General features: G+C 42.6%; 2 protein-coding genes across 9 annotated transcripts; one reads left to right on the top strand and one right to left on the bottom strand.

Moving 5' to 3' along the window:
• Positions 1-118: 118 nt before the first annotated feature.
• HNRNPH1 (heterogeneous nuclear ribonucleoprotein H1) lies at positions 119-15992 on the top strand. Of its 8 annotated transcripts, none has more exons than XM_077924603.1 (14): positions 119-256; positions 470-634; positions 8608-8742; positions 9479-9634; positions 9812-9955; positions 11155-11293; positions 12182-12360; positions 12444-12515; positions 12573-12703; positions 12799-12934; positions 13501-13584; positions 13708-13758; positions 14790-14882; positions 15245-15992. In XM_077924603.1, the coding sequence occupies exons 2-14, from the start codon at positions 586-588 to the stop codon at positions 15361-15363; spliced, it is 1488 nt and encodes a 495-aa protein (XP_077780729.1). In that variant the 5' UTR covers positions 119-256; positions 470-585; the 3' UTR covers positions 15364-15992. The 8 variants fall into 8 exon arrangements, with proteins under 8 accessions (XP_077780729.1, XP_028574067.1, XP_028574068.1 ...); XM_028718234.2 differs by having other exon boundaries at positions 212-340; positions 8614-8742; XM_028718235.2 differs by having other exon boundaries at positions 212-340; positions 12591-12703.
• Positions 2195-7013, bottom strand: LOC114591328 (deoxycytidine kinase 2-like). Its single transcript, XM_028718240.2, has 7 exons — positions 6859-7013; positions 5930-6045; positions 5540-5733; positions 5196-5343; positions 3714-3829; positions 3208-3307; positions 2195-2618 (listed from the first exon to the last, which is right to left on the bottom strand). Exons 1-7 carry the CDS (start codon positions 6953-6955, stop codon positions 2595-2597), a joined length of 795 nt encoding a protein of 264 aa, XP_028574073.1. The 5' UTR covers positions 6956-7013; the 3' UTR covers positions 2195-2594.
• Positions 15993-16512: the final 520 nt, after the last annotated feature.

Raw genomic sequence — 16512 nt, 5'->3', positions numbered from 1 at the left:
GTGGTCGATGCAGTAGGTCTCCTTCCACCCCACCTGCCCCACAGATCCCCTATCCTGAAGGTACAAAAGAGCCTTGGCGCTTTAACGGAGAGCAAGGCATGGGGGAGACGCTGCCCCTCCGGCTCCTCTGTAGCCAAGCGATTGGTTGGTTCCGCTGGACGGGAATGGGGAGGGGTTACTTAATCTGATGTCACAAGCCTACAAGTGGGGGGAAGGAGTTATTTATAGAGGCGGAGAGCAACTGCGAGGAAGCCTGGTGAGTCTGAGGGAGGAAGCGGGAGGTGCGCGCGCGCCATCGGATTCGGCCTTTTCTCAAAAATACAATCTTCCTTAATTTGAGGTGCGCCATGGGGGAAGCGCGGGGGGGGGGGGGGGAGAAGGAAGCGACGCCAGTTCCGGCTGGGGAAGCTGGACGACGAGGGCTTTTTTTTTTTTAACCACCTCTCGTGTTCTTCTTTCATTGTTTTAGCGCCACGCTCGGTTGATCGACTCCGCCAGCCGCCTTGATCGTCGCCGGGGGAAAGACAGACTTGCGCGCGAGCACGCACACACAAAAAGAACAGCGGGGAAAAAAGGCCCGACGCGATGGATCCGTGCCACACTGAAGAAACCGGCCCAGAGATCCCCGGCCTGGGTGAGTGGGCGCCGCCAACTGGCAAGGAGGCGGCGGCGGAAGGAATCCGCGGCCGTTAAGGCCGTTGCTGCTGCTGCTGCTGCGGCTTTCGAGCGCTGGCGCAGATGGGGGGAGGGGGAGAGGAGGGGCTTCGGCGCAGACGCCTCGGTCCTCCGCTCTGCCTGCCTGTGTAAGTCCAACGAGGCTCTCTCTCATCCCTCCCTTTCTAGGCCTCTCGCCGCCACCAGCCTCCCCAGTGGGGAAAGCGGCGGGAGCGCGCCCTTAGCTCTTCCGGCCCTCTCCCTTTATATGCTCTCTGCCTTCCTCCTTTTCTCTTCCCTTTCTTCTCTCTCATCCCCCCCCCCTTCTCTCCTTTGACCACGTCCTGCCTCCGCCATTGTGGTGGGTGTTGCCCAATCTGCGCGCTTGGCGGCCATTCCGGGGCCTAGGCGGCAGTTGAGGCGGTAGAGCCGCGCTTGGAGGCCGCCGCGGTAGGAAACGGCTGGAATCGGCCCGGCCGTTGGCCGCCTTTCTCCCGCCTCTCTTCCTCTCCCCCCCCCCCCCACGTCGGATCCTTATTTGCTTATAGTGAGGCGACGGCAGGGAAAAGAATAACGTGACTAGCTCTAGGACTGCGGGTGGGATCACGCTGTAAATAGTGGGTGGGTGGGGGGAAGAAAAGCTGTTTCGATAAGTGGAAATCCCCGAAATGGAGGGTAGCGCGACACGTGACCGACGGCGGTTCGGAGACTGGTTGCGCGACGCGGGTCGAACTTGTCCCAGTCCTCCGCCCCCTCACACCGCGTGTCTTCTTGCACAAAGCACCGCGCTGTTTGCTCCGCGGCGTGGCTGCTGAAGACGGCCCTGCCATGTGTTGCTGGCACGCTTGGAAAATAAAAATAATAGCCTCCCCGACATCTTAATCGAGCCATAAAGAATTGGCTGTGCTGGGTTCCGGGTTTCAGGGCGCACGTGGCAGTGGCTCTTAAGCAAGATGCCCGATTCCTTCCTCTCTTCAATTATGGAACTAGCAATAGGCTCAACTAGCCAAGCAGTCCTTTACTTAGAAGTATTTTAATTGCTCTGCTTCATCTACCTAAGCAAAGGTGAGGAGTAAGACCTTTAGAAGGGAAAAACCAATCAAACTTAAAGGAAAACTTGTCTTTCTGTATAAATAAAAAAGTTCATCTGTATTGTATATAGTCTCACTCCAGAGCACTGTTGAACTTTGACTTGCTTCTAAGGTAAAGATTATACATTTCATGGTTCTAAACTATTTTAGTTTTCCTCCATAATCTCATACAACCCCCACCCCACAAAAAACCCTGCTAGTCTTAAATCTTGACATTTCTCAACCTGCCAGTTCTTACGTTATGAACCCCTGTGACTAAGAAATGGGTGTATTGATAAGAATATGGCTTTAAATGCACCAAAGAGTGGACACATGCTGGTGAGATATCTGATCTGTCTCAATTTAGTTCCTGAAAGCACATGGCCAGTAGTACTTGTGAATGTAGTGGCCTTGTTCTCTTGGAGAAAACATTTGCTGCAGTCAAGTTCTGATGAAGGCATTCACAGAGGTTTTATTTACAAAATGTTTATTGTACCTAAAACATATCTGATTTACACAAAACAAGGTATCTGAACAAAACAGCTTTGTAACAACTTTCAAGTAAGCTTTTTTAGACACTTCCAGTAATGAGTAGAATTTCTTCTAAGTTGTATATTTGTGCAAGATGCACAAATTCTCTCATTTTACCTCAGAGAAACTCAGAACACAAGATGAGTTGGTTCTGAAAATGATCCCAGTGTCTTGAATAGCTTTTTACATCTATGTATTAAAGCTTTTCTTTTCTGCTGGGTAGCAACCTTTCACCTTATGTCCATACAAAGAAAGGAGGGACTTGTTTACTGTGCAAAGTTATACACTAGATAAAATGACACTTCTCCAAATATCCTCCTAGACTGGTATTTTTAGTTGCTAAGTTGTCAAAAAAGCCTTGACCTGTAAAAACAAGATACGTGAATGAGGTATTGAAAACAATTCTGATCAAAACCCTAGGGCCAAACCAGGTATTAAACATTTGCATGTGGGTTTGTCTATAATATGTCCATGTAGGAGGTCACATAAGGTAGCTAATAATGTTTAGCATTCTGCACATTAATCTAACCTGTAGCAGACAACTTTCATAGCAACAGTCTGATAAACTGAGTTGGAAATTTGACCTTAATTTAATGGCATTTGATTCATGTGTATAAAACACTAGTCAAGCTTTAGTGCAAGAGATCCCCCAGACCTTGTGAGGGGCCGGACTATAATTTGAAAATAAATAAATAAAAATGAATGAATTTCTATGCCCCACAAATAACCCAGAGATGCATTTTAAATAAAAGTACATATTCTACTCATGTAAAAACATGCTGATTCCCAGACTGTCAGCATGCTGGATTTAGAAAGTGATTGGGCCGGATCCCGCCCCTGGGCCTTAGTTTGCCTGCCCATGGCTTAAACAATAAAGTTGTAAACAACAAAAGGTAGATTGAGCTAAATCAAGCACGTGGGCTTTAAAAAACATAGGATGGAAGATACTTACTTTTTCCAATAAGTATTCTTGTTTTATTTCATCATTTTTGAAATCATCATTAACATCTAAAACCAAAACTGGTATGTCTCTAAGATTGTCAAAATCCACCCTACAAAACAAAATCCACAAAGTTCAGTGTTTACTTGGAAGAAATATCAATTAACTTAAAAATAAGGAATCTCAATGACATCCCATTTGTTAACCTGTCAGTTTCTAAACTGTTATGTTTATGAAATTTGTGGCTTAAACTTCGAGTCAAGTTAGGGTTGCATCTCCTAAAGACAACAAGCACCAGCAGCACCTAAAACCCCTTTAGAAGTATGTAGCCACTGTGTTGCAAGATAACACTTTCTGCCATTTCAGTATAGCATTCTTAAGAAAAAGTAGTAATATAATGAGCTAAACATAATAATCTAGTAACAACTGTGATTGCAGTGATGATAAAAATGGCAGGCTTTTTGTTGTTGGGGGCAGAACTAGCATAATGAAAGTGTCAAAGCTATGAGAGTTCTTACTTCATTGTCTTCTCATAAAGCCAGGTTTCATGTTTATAGTGAAGGTTTTCTAGATATTCCAGTGGAATTCCTTGTTCTTCTTCTCTGCCTCTATGGCGTAGCCTCTCCATGCATTTCTGTAATTTTTAATGTCACAATATAACATTTAGCACGCTGAATTGTTATTATGAAAAGTTCTCACATGTATCTAACTAATCTTTACCTTCAGTGAATTGCTGTAAATTTATATCTACTTAAACTTGTATACTTTACATATATCTAAAATGAGTGCTACCTAATCATCAGTGTTGGACTTTGAAACATTCTTGAAGTGGAACTACTTAGGTATACTAGCTTCTTAAACTTTAATATCAGAACTTTTCAATTAGCTTTAAACACAGCCTAATACTTTGTTTCAAAGCATGCTGACTTGGAAGCAAGTGTGATGAACTGAATTTGCTCCCAACTACATAGGCTTAGGACTCCAGCCTTCTTAATGCTTAGTAAACTTAAGAAAATGGATTGCAGTCTCCTGACAATGCAAGTAAAACACTGTTATTGAGAGAAGGATACAGAAGATTTTAACAATGCTTTAGTTTAGATGGAGATCCTACAAATAAGAATGTTTAAAAGGACTACATAAGTCCATTGTTGTCTCTTGGCAACAGTGTTTAAGTAGATTCCGTTGACATCAGAATGTCTTGTTAAAAGGTTTGAGATCTAGGTTTACAGTACTCTAACTGAGCCAGGACTGTTTCTGCGTAAAATCAAGCATCAAGTTGCTGTTCATGAATATTGGACTAAAAGGTAAGATTGTGATTTGCCCATGTTTAGTGTCTAGGACGGGACGCGGGTGGCACTGTGGGTTAAACTACAGAGCCTAGGACTTGCCGATCAGAAGGTCGGCGGTTCGAATCCCCGCGACGGAGTGAGCTCCTGTTGCTCGGTCCCGGTTCCTGCCAACCTAGCAGTTTGAAAGCACGTCAAAGGGCAAGTAGATGCTCCGGTGGGAAGGTAAACGGCGTTTCCGTGCGCTGCTCTGGTTCGCCAGAAGCGGCTTAGTCATGCTGGCCACATGACCCGGAAGCTGTCTGCGGACAAACGCCGGCTCCCTTGGCCAAAAAAGCGAGATGAGCGCCGCAACCCCAGAGTCAGTCACGACTGGACCTAATGGTCAGGGGTCCCTTTAACTTTACTGTCTAGGACAAAAGTTACTTTTTAGGGGCCATCAAAGACATATTCAAATTTGATTAAGTAAAAGCTTAACACAATACAGGCAACTCCCCATTTGCACACCGTCATGGCACATGTGACCCACTGGCACATGCGCCATCTTTGACTGCGGAACAGTGGGCTTGTGTTCATCCTGCTGTGTATGGTGTTTCAGAACACAACCCCTGTGCAAATGAGGAGTTGCCTGTACTCTATTCAGTACCAAGAGCTCCTAGTTCTGGTACTAGTATTGCATCTAAAACTAGTCAGTTTGGGGAGAAGGAAGCATACCTCAGGGGTAGTCCTGAGGTAGATAATACCATCTAGCTCTAGGCTGGAGTCAAACTGGTTCAGAAGCCATGCATGCCAATCCTGATAAATTGCCCACTCTGTTTCATTGATGTCTCCTGATTCGAATAAGTTGGAGGCAAACACATACCTGTAATAGAAAAGGCTTTTAAATGCAAATTGATACTGTGTATCTGAAGAGATTCAGAATGCAACTATTGATCACAGCTGCTATATACCAGAAATAGGTGTTTTTTGGACAACATCATTCCTGACAATTAGGTGTATGTAAAGTAGCCCCTTAATTCTACGAATATCTATTTATGTAAATGTATGTATGCTCTTACCTATCACTGTAGACTGATCTCTCAAAAAACTGTACAGGATGTTCTGCTTCAAGTAACTTGGCAGAAATTGGTTTTAATTGTGCTTTAACTCTACTCAAACAGGCGTAGGTCTGGAATGTATAAGCCCATCTTGTAGGTTTGCTGTACAACATCTGAAGGAGATTTCCACCACTCTTTTGAGATGTTGAAAGTTCCTGATAATGATAAAAAAGAAAGTCTGTCAGTAATCTTGTCACTTGGTTGTTAGACATACCAAACATCTGCTGTGGAAAGTAAAACAAAGCATCTAGTGTAACCTAAGCAGCATAAAGTATTGCTAAGTTACATTGACTATTGCAACATTTGTGGTATTGCAACATTTAGCACTACAGGGCCAGCATGCTTACTTACTTCAGACTCATTTTCAGTTGTCTGGATGTTGCACCACTTGGCAATTGGTTCAGGAATTATTTCCCACTCATCACTGTTCCTTGCTAGTAGTTGGACAAATGTGGACTTCCCTGCAGCTGTTAAGAAAATTCAGCTAGTATTGGGATAAGACATTGGTAGTATAATACAGAGAGACACACTGGCCTTTCCAGAAGCTGGGGTATTAAAACACTTGCAAGGCTAGGCTCTTCTTTCTCCTATGAATCCTATTTACCCCTTCTTCCTCAAGCTCCTGATTTGGAATGCATTTATAACGTGTAACTTGGCTTTCTATCCCCAAATGACAAAACATTGTGTTGTGTGGAAGGTATGAGGGCAGAAAATAACTGTACTTGGAGAAGTATTGGAGCATGTAGTATTGGAGAAGCTCCAGGTTTTTATGGCTTTCTTACCCTTGCACCCTTTTCATTGAAGCCTTCTGTATGACTTAGCTGTTTCAATCCAGACCTTTGCAGTGACTTGTCTGAAAAACTGTTTTTGTTACCATTGCTTTATTAAGGCCTAATATTATATAAGCGGATGTTCCATAAGCATATACTGTGAATCTATTCGGTAAATAGATAAGGACAGCCTTGAGCCGTGTTTTTAGCAGAGGTAACAGGCGAGCACAGCACTGTCCTTATCAATGTTTAGGCGCCAGCGCCTTAAATCCCGCCATATCAACGTCCGTCTTCCTAGCTGTAATTTGGCGCCGGAAGACGTGCTACTGGGACAGAGGGGGAAAGAGCACTCCACTGCCGTCCCAATAGCTCTGTCTTTATAAATAGGAAGCCCTCCTTTGAAGCTAAGACTTCATTTTTGCCACCGTTAATTTACAGGAGTTAGTTTTTAAAAAGGCAGACACCAAAGTGAAGACATTCCTATCAAGCAAACATAGGCCAGGCACTTACCGATATTCCCTTCAATGGTGATTTTCTTCAGGCGTTTTTGGAAGCTGCGGTCCAACGCACTGGGTCCGACGCAGGGGCGCTTGGCGGGGGGATACATGGCGAGCGGTCTTTGTTTGCCTGGCTTCAGGAAGGAACTGGGGCGAGCTCTTCCCGCGCCTTCGCGTCTCTTCAAGAATCCCGCCTGTGCTCAGCCAATCCATAGCGGCGACCCGCCTCTGCCTTTTCTCCTGTCCCGCCCTCTTGGCTCTGCTGCCAAGGAGAGCTCGACCCTTCACTCCCGCGCTCTGGAAACCGACGCCCGCCCTCCTTGTGGGGAGACGCGGTTGAAGTTGCTTCTTGCAGTCCTAGCCCCTTGCCGCGTGTCTCCCCTTTCACAAAGTGCCTCTGGCACTCGCAATTCCAGGTTGGATTTTTGTTTCGGCTGTATTATTGGGGGCTTTGCAATTGGCGCCTATGTTGTTGTGGTAAAATTGCAATTTCTATCAGTTATGGAACCAGAATGTTCCATAAGCAGAATTGGGCGCACGAGGTCGTGTAGAATCGGGTTAAAGTGGAAAGAGGTGGAATAATTAGTTGGGGCTTAATTCCCCGATCATCAAGGGAGTGGCATTAAAGTATAAAGCATGTAAGGAATCGTTAGGTCTGTGTAGCCCCCAACATATTTCATAAGGTACTTGGAGCGCCATTTGTGTTCCTGTGCCATTTTGAGTTGGAAGAGGCTAATTATACCGACATTGTACATTAGTCTAATACTGGTACAGCTTGCGGTGCTATTGGTGCTGTCTTTGAGCGAAATTTGTCGGTGCTGCCATGTTTGATGGCCATTTCCGTATGCGTTGAAAGCACGTACAACATGGATGACTCCGCCGCTTGATTATGCAATGAAGGGTATAGGCCTCGTAGTCTTGCTTGTAAGGGCAAATCAAAAGAGCCAACTTGGGGGAGAGGGTTGGCTTTGTTCTTCGGCGCATGCGTAGGATGAGAGGGGATTGAGTTGGGCAGGCTGAGGAGGACGAGAGCAGGATCGGTTGTTGCGGGAGGGGGCGGCGGAATCCTACCAACTTTGTTTTACTCGGAAGTAAATGCCATTAAGTTCACTGGGGTGTACTCCCAAATAAAAGCGCACAGCGATTGGTAGCCTTGGACTCGCAGCGGGGAGGGGGAGGGGGGAGTTTTGTCTGCCACAAGTCATGCGCAAGTGGCGCTTGTATTTTCGGTGCGGGGGAGGGGTGGGCAGACAGCGCAGCGCATGCGCCGGGTGGGGGTGTGCGCGCACGCGCCGTGAGCTGCCTTTTCGGCCACGCCGCGCAAGAAGCAGGTGAGCCCCCTCGTAGTTTTGTAGCCGTTGGTCCTGTCCCAGTTCGGGTTCCGCGAGTATTTTTTGCTTCGACTAGCGAGGGGCCTCTCTGCGCAGCCGGTTCTTCGGGCTGCTGTCGACGACCGAGGCCTGTTTTTTCTGAGGCGGCGCCAGGGCTCGGCCGAGCGGAAACGCAAGTCCTCCGTCGGCGCCATTTCATAAGTGAACCTAGAGCGCGTCGCCGCCGCCCGGCCCACTGGGTTCGCAGAGGCGAAGCGACCCTAAAACCCGCCCGCGGGGGACCAGCATTTCGGTTTGCCATGTGTACGTGGGGAAGATACTTGAGGAGTGGGGAAGAGGGAGGGCGGGCGGCGAGTTTGGGCGGGAGAGTCGCTCCGTTGTGCCGATCTTCTGCCCCACTCAGTGTGGCGACGTCTTTGTTTGCCCCGTAGCAACAGAAGGCGAAACGGAGACTACGCTCACTTCCAGCATGATGTTAAACACCGAAGGCGGCGAGGGGTATGTCGTGAAAGTGCGAGGGCTGCCTTGGTCCTGCTCCGCGGATGAGGTGCAGAGGTTTTTCTCCGGTAAGAGCCGTTCGCGTGTCTGCTTCTTCTCCCCCCCCCCCCCCCGTCTCCATGGAGCAGGCTCCTTCCCTTACTCAGTTACTGTAGTGAAAGGTAAACAACTGTAGATTTGTTTTTTTTCTCCATACCCTTTCCTCCGTAAGAACTTCCGTGTTGCAGGATAGATTAAATCTAGAACTCTGAATTAGAAAAAGAGTAAAATGGACAATTAAGTACTTTCCCCTCTGGTAATAGGGGAAGCTGCCTTCAAGGATATAACAGTTCACAAATTAGGCTCCAATCCTAACCCCACTTACCTGGGAGTAAACCTCATTGGATTCAGTAGGACTTACTTTTGAGTAGACATGGTTAGATTTGTGCTGTTTACTTCAGATAGTATTAAGGACTACAATGCTTAAAACTGCAAAGAAATGAGAATGACAGCTCATGGTAATGAGAACAGAAATAAAGATCATAAGGTTATGTCTCTTTTGTCACTTTCCACCCCCATAATAATATTATGGCTAAGTTAATTTTGCTTTTGTTCTTTTTTGAAGTTAAACATATAATTACATAAATTCTGTACTGCAGGACGAAACTGTTTACTTGAAAGAACCTTATTGACTTCTATTGAGATTTCAAGGACACACATCAGATTGTAGCCGTACAAGCCAAGCCTTTGCACAGTTAGAAGTCCTTGATGAAGTTAGTGGTGCTTCTGACAGTGTGTTCAACTTGTTCTTCCGCTCTTTCTTAGAATGCAAAATACTAAATGGATCTTCAGGGGTCCGTTTTATCTACACAAGGGAAGGAAGACCAAGCGGAGAAGCATTTGTTGAACTGGAGACCGAAGAAGATGTGAAGCTGGCATTGAAAAAAGACAGAGAAACAATGGGACACAGATATGTTGAAGGTTTGGATTGAATTGACATAGTAACTGACTTAAGTAGCTCTTCAGTTGGGTGGAGCTTAGATGCATGGTTATTCTTCTGTGTGTATGTAAATGTGAACCTGTTCTCCAAATGAATGTCGTGCATTGACCTTTTTGTGCCATGTTCCAAAATTCATTAATTCTAAGTGCCTCTTGCAGTCTTCAAGTCAAACAACGTTGAAATGGATTGGGTTCTGAAGCATACTGGTCCTAACAGCCCTGATACGGCTAATGATGGTTTTGTACGTCTTAGAGGACTTCCATTTGGTTGTAGCAAGGAAGAAATTGTTCAGTTTTTCTCAGGTATGTGGGGTATAAGTTCTAGCTATAGCTGTATTGGTAAAGATTAGAATTGCAATGGCACTGAAGTAATGCCTAGCCAACTAATAATAAATAATCCTTGAATGGCCAATTCTGTATGGTTATGCTTTAGGTGTTTTTAAAGACAAACACAGTAGTTTAAATTATTTGATAATTTGAGAACTGCCTCTAAAACGTGATATAGCGAGTAAAACTTTATTCCAGTCTAACCCTGCAAAGCTTTAAGGATTAACTAATTGTTAAACCATATTGGAAGCAAAGTTGCCATTTTAACTCTTCCACTCCACTCAGCCAAACATTTAGAATGCTTTTTTAAATTTGAGTGTCTAGAATAAGGTTATTGAATAAATGTTATAACTTTAGCTTGGTTGAATGGATGGAAGGAAATGCTCACATGTGTAGTAGAACCTCTTTATGACATGTAAAAGGAATACAGAAAATAAGTGTTTGTCCGATAGGTTTAAAAATATTTGCTTTAAGGTTTGGTATGTCATAAAGTAATTTGCTTTTAAAAACTCTATTGAAACTGAAATGTTAAAGCAAATGGAAGTGAGCGTTACATCAGAATGTTTGGAATATATTGCAGTAGTCCAGATAAGTGTGAATGTACTCTGATGAATTGTGATGAACAGATCAACTTGCACAGTATTAGATTTCTGTTGAAATAATTTTCCCCAAGTTGTTTTTTCTTCATAAAAATTAATATGTATATACAGTGTCTTGAAATGAAGTGTTTATGAAAATGCAAATCTTTGATTTTGTTATTAGATCTGTTAAATATTTTGCATGAAATTATCCTTGAGTTTAATTTGATTCTTGTTAAGATCTAGAATTGACATATTTTTAGAGGAATTTTAATTGTTCGATTGAATTTATTTATTAGTAAATTGCTGCTTTAATGTTTTTCTTAACACATCCTGCACTAATTGGAAATAATATTAATAGAAATGTTACAGAAATGTCTTTTATGCAAGCAGGCTGAGTTAAGAATCTTTTAAATAGTATGTAATAAGTGTTTCTTGTTGACATGTTTCTTTTATAGTGTTTAATACTATGGTTTACTGATTCTGAAATTTATAAAGTATAACTTCTGGTGTATTTTAAAGCTATAAGAAAATCATGATTGGGCTTGTGATGTTAATATTACCCCCCTACTGGGGTTATTTGTCCTTGGGTTGAAGGGTTGGAAATCGTGCCAAATGGGATAACATTGCCGGTGGACTTCCAGGGGAGGAGTACGGGGGAGGCCTTCGTGCAGTTTGCTTCACAGGAAATAGCTGAAAAGGCTCTAAAGAAACACAAGGAAAGAATAGGGCACAGGTGGGGATGGATGGTTGGTTGGATATGTCGCTCTTCTTATGGTAAACTGTTATTAAATCCATATTCTCTCTTCTTAAGTGCTCACCTCACAACATGTAATTTCATGCCCTACTAACACCCCCAATTTTATAATGAAGCATTAATTTTTGTTATGTTTGTGCAAACTGGCTGTGAAAGGCTAGTTCATCCTCCCTTCCCTAGACCTCTCAAAACTGTTCATTCTGAACAAGTTTAAATAATTAAGGAAGTTGAGAGATTATGGCTTTAAATTTTTCTAATAGCACCAATTATGCCTCTAGCTCTAAAGACACTTAGCATTTTATTACCATAAGAAAATGTGATTACTAAACTTGTTCTATATATTGATGTAACATTTTCTTGTATAATTTTTCACATAAACACATAATTTCCGAAAATGTCACAAAGGGATTTATTCTAAGTTTTGTGACGTATTAATTGAAGCATGCACTTTTTTGCATTTGCTGATTTGCTATGCAAACGCATAGGATGGGCTCATGAGCACATAGTGCTTTTTGGAGTGTATTGATGGATTAGAATTCTGGCGGAGGCTGGATTTCTAACCCTCTTGCATATTGCCATATGAGCAAAATATGGGTGCTGTTGAGTGGACATTAGTCCCTCCAAGTTCTGATTCTTCAGAAGCTTAAACTAGTTTGCTCTCCCTAACCCTTAAGGTTGGGATATCTTAATGAGCAACCTCAAACTGATTTACTGAATTAGCCTTGGATTATTTTCTATGACTAAACGTAAAAATTCTGGCTTAAAATTGCCAGTTCCAAGGCCGTGGTATTGTAATGTATTATATTGTATAACCTAATATGCAAATTAAAAAAAAATTAACTAGTTTTATGTGTGTGAACCTTTTAGGTACATTGAAATCTTCAAGAGTAGCAGAGCAGAAGTGCGCACTCATTATGATCCTCCTCGCAAGCTTATGGCCATGCAGAGGCCAGGTCCTTATGACCGGCCGGGCGTGGGAAGAGGCTACAACAGCCTTGGTAGAGGAAGTGGTTTTGAAAGAATGAGACGTGGTGCATATGGAGGAGGTAAATATATAGAGCTTTCTTATTCAAAAACATAGTTCTGTTGGAAGATCATTTTCAACATAACTCTAAATTGTGGGTTGCAGGTTATGGTGGTTATGATGACTATAATGGATATAATGATGGCTATGGCTTTGGATCGGATCGATTTGGAAGAGGTAAGAATTCTTGATTAGGGCGATTGAGGAAACTTGTCCTACATACAAAAGATTTAGAATGGACTGTTTCCACAGGGATGTCAGACCACAGGTACGGGGATGGATCCTCTACTTTCCAAAGCACAACTGGTCACTGTGTGCACATGAGAGGATTACCTTACAGAGCTACAGAGAACGACATTTACAATGTAAGTGACTGTCTTGACATTTTTATTTGGATTTGTTGCTGCAGAACATTGCCTGAGAAATTTTCATTGAGTTAATGACTCTCTTTTCTACCTAGTTCTTCTCGCCTCTTAATCCTGTAAGAGTACACATTGAAATTGGGCCTGATGGTCGAGTAACAGGAGAGGCAGATGTTGAGTTCGCTACTCATGAGGATGCTGTTGCTGCAATGTCCAAAGACAAAGCAAATATGCGTAAGTTAAAGCTCCCCTGAAGATGTATGCACTTAAAAAAAACTGTAGAGTAGAATGAATCCGTTTACTATACAGTGGTGCCCCGCAAGACGAATGCCTCGCAAGACGAAAAGCCCGCTAGACGAAAGGGTTATCCGTTTTTGAGTTGCTTCGCAAGACGATTTTCCCTGTGGGCTTGCTTCGTAAGACGAAAACGTCTTGCGAGTATTGCGATTTTTTTTTTTGCTCCCCCCCCTTTTTCTAAGCCACTAAGCCTTTAATAGCCGCTGAACCGCTAATAGCGCTAAGCCGCTAAGCCGCTAATAGGGTTGCTTCGCAAGACGAAGAAACCGCTAGACGAAGAGACTCGCGGAACGGATTATTTTCGTCTTGCGAGGCACCACTGTACTGGCTTTGCTTGTTAACATTGTGGTAACTTGGTGAGAGAGTAATGTTCACTACTGCTCATGATTCTCAGAATTGAACAGCCTTCAAGTTTTGCATCAAGGTGGCTAAGTTCTTTGTACTGTATATGAGGTAAGTTGAACTGTTTGTGTTCAGAGCATGGCTATTTTTTGTTTCCTTAGAACACCGATATGTAGAACTCTTCTTGAATTCCACAGCTGGAGGAAGTGGTGGTGCATATGGCAGTCAAATGATGGGAGCAATGGGTATGTGTAAGCAATTCAGTTTCATGTTGTCCCGCTGATGTTTAACAAAACTGGCTAATTTTTACAGTTCTGCTTATTCTCGGTGGCTTAAAACTAATATTCAACATTCTGTCTTAATCACAGTCAAGGAAACGGAAGGGGTAGTTCAAGATTGGAACACGAACACATTGGCAGGTATATAAACCTTTTGGGTCTACATTTTGACAATTAGACCGTTAAATAAAAACTGCATGAGTGAATGGTAGTATGAGTGATTTTCAGGGTGCAGAGTGGTAACATTGGGTGTTTGGGGGAAAGAGATGCTTGTTGTCTGTAATGTTGCTACAGTTTTCTACCTACAGCAGTCACTTCCGGGAGGGTGAGGGTAGTAATGTTGAATAGAAGGTAGAATTAAACTGGCAAAGATTATACCACAATGGTGGTTCCTCTTATTGGATATCCTGTTAACTTAAATATTTGAATACTTGAATATTCAGTAAAACCAAATTATTAAACTTCAGAAGCTTGGTTTGCTTGTATTAAAAAGTTTTATTCTGAAGTGGTGGTTCGTTTTATTTGTATGGGGTGCATATGCTGTTTTAGTAGCACTTTGCAGAATGGCTTCGTGCTTTACAAGGTACAACTAAGTTAGAAAAGCAAACTTCATATCCTCAAATGCAAAAGAGTTTTGCAGAGATGTGAAATGGGTTACCAGCTGTATTTTGCATTTAGTTTGTACAAAAATGTAGAAAGTTGTGTGTCAGGTGCAGGTTTCCTAGTCACAGCTTGGAAAGGCAAACTTCTTTTGGCATCTCCCCTGAGCTGTTTAAAGCTACATATACAAAAGGATTTGTGTTGTCTGTTAGCCACATAATGAAGGCTATGCTCCATATTGCCAAATGCTACTTCAGATTAGGTCAATAGGTTTGAAATGAATGATGGCCAAGAAATAAAAGAGCAGTTTCAGGGGGAGAACACCCTCCTCTGCTTCTAATTCAATTGTTCATATAATTTGAAAGCTCAGGTGCTATAAGAATCTATAAATTGCTTATCTGCAAATAAATTCATGAGTGAAGAGCAAATTAGGAAGAATCTTCTCAAATTAGAGTTCAGGTACACAGTGAACTAGGAGCAGACTTGCATTTTTAAGGTAGCATGTAGGCATATGCTTTTTGTAGAAGGTGACTGTAGCCAAGTTCTTAACATGTGTGTCCTTAACTTGAAAGGAAGCCAATCCAGTTACGGTGGTCCAGCTAACCAGCAGTTGAGTGGTGGTTATGGAGGAGGCTATGGTGGTCAAAGCAGCATGAGCGGATATGGTGAGATGTTTTTATTATTAGTCTTGGATGTGTTACGCAGTTAGCTATCCACCTAATGCAAGGATCAACTTGTCTTGAAAAAGTTAAAATATATTGTCCAAATACTTTGTTTCAGCTAGAAAATCAGTCTAGATGAGCGAGCAGGAAAAGCTTTCAGTGACTAGTTAAAAAAAACCACATTTAAAAGATGATGTTGGGTGGTGCAGAGTTGGATCCAGTCTATATGAAGCTAGCCTGCCACTTCCATTGTGTGATAGTACAGGATCTAAAGCAAGGTTATAAGGATAACTTGGGGTGGGGGAAATGTGGTGCCATGTATGTAAGTGACTGCACTGAATTGTCTTATTTGTTATCTGTCTTAGGTAACCAGAGTGCAATGAACAGCAGCTACTACAGCAGTGGGAATCGTGCATCCATGGGAGTGAATGGCATGGCTGGAATGTCGAACATGTCCAACATGAGTGGGGGCTGGGGAATGTAACTGGTCTCCTAATTTTTGGTCAACTTTTTTTAAGAAAACAAAACAAACTAAGTTTAACAGTTTTGCAATACAAGCTTGTGATTTATGCTTTACTTGTAAGTGAAATCAGGATCATTTTAAAACATTCAGGTTCAGTATTTTTGAATATGCTGAAACATTCATCTAGGATATAAGTCAAGTAAAGAAGTTTCTGTTAAACAATTTTCAGCTTTTTTCCAGTTTTTGTTGTAGGAGTGTATTTGAGCAGTAAGCGTATTTAGGTTAAAGCTGTTTCAATTATGTTAAATGTTGCTCTTATACCATATAACACCAGACGCTGTTTTCAGAGCATGTTCAAGAACATGCCTTTTTGTACAAACAAGATATAGGAGCTGTGTTGGAATCTCAAAAGTGAACATTTGGCATGTTAGTTCTAGTTTTTTCTTTTTAATATCTTGTAAGGCACATTTAAGCTTTTTAAGTTAATGGGGAAATGTGAGACGCAATACGGCTACCTTTAGGATTTTGGTCTTGGTGTTCGTATGAAATCTGAGGCCTTGATTTAATCTTTCATTGTATTGTGATTTACTTTTAGGTGTTTGCGCTTAAGTGAAAATTGTTAAAATAAAACTTCCTTTTAAAAACTGGAACTTCTCTTGATTTGAAATGAGCACTGTGTTGCCAGCAGCAATTGATACACTAATTACTGCCACCAGTTTAGTAGTTTCATCCAGCAGCAGAAAGACTCAAGAGTTGTCAATAACCACTGAAACGGAACTTGACAAAGAATGTAAACGCTAATGCTGAAGAAGAGCAGTCATAACCCACCACTATTCTCTATTTACCTATTACTTAAAATAGTTGGATGTTCTGGTTAGCTTGTGTAGATTTAGGGAACAGGGAACTACTTGGGGTGCCTTTTCATTCCCACATGTGCCTGTGTCACATGACTGCTGTTACCTATAAGGACTGGTGTAGACCAACTTAAACCTGCATGGAAACCAGGAGGCTTAAGGGTTGTCTCCAATGAAGTCATCCTGTTACAAGAGGATCTTGTGCTAACAGGAGGGTCCCATCTCCCCATAACAGCCCTAACCAGTCTGCTCTGAAGGTTGGGAAAAACCCCAGAAGAGATGTTTACAGGTGGAAGTCCTGCTAATGGACATCATC

Source organism: Podarcis muralis, chromosome 2 (assembly GCF_964188315.1).
Source record: "Podarcis muralis chromosome 2, rPodMur119.hap1.1, whole genome shotgun sequence".
Classification (NCBI taxonomy): Eukaryota; Metazoa; Chordata; class Lepidosauria; order Squamata; family Lacertidae; genus Podarcis; species Podarcis muralis.
Note: the sequence above shows the minus strand (reverse complement) of the source record. Positions and strands in the feature narration are given on the sequence as shown.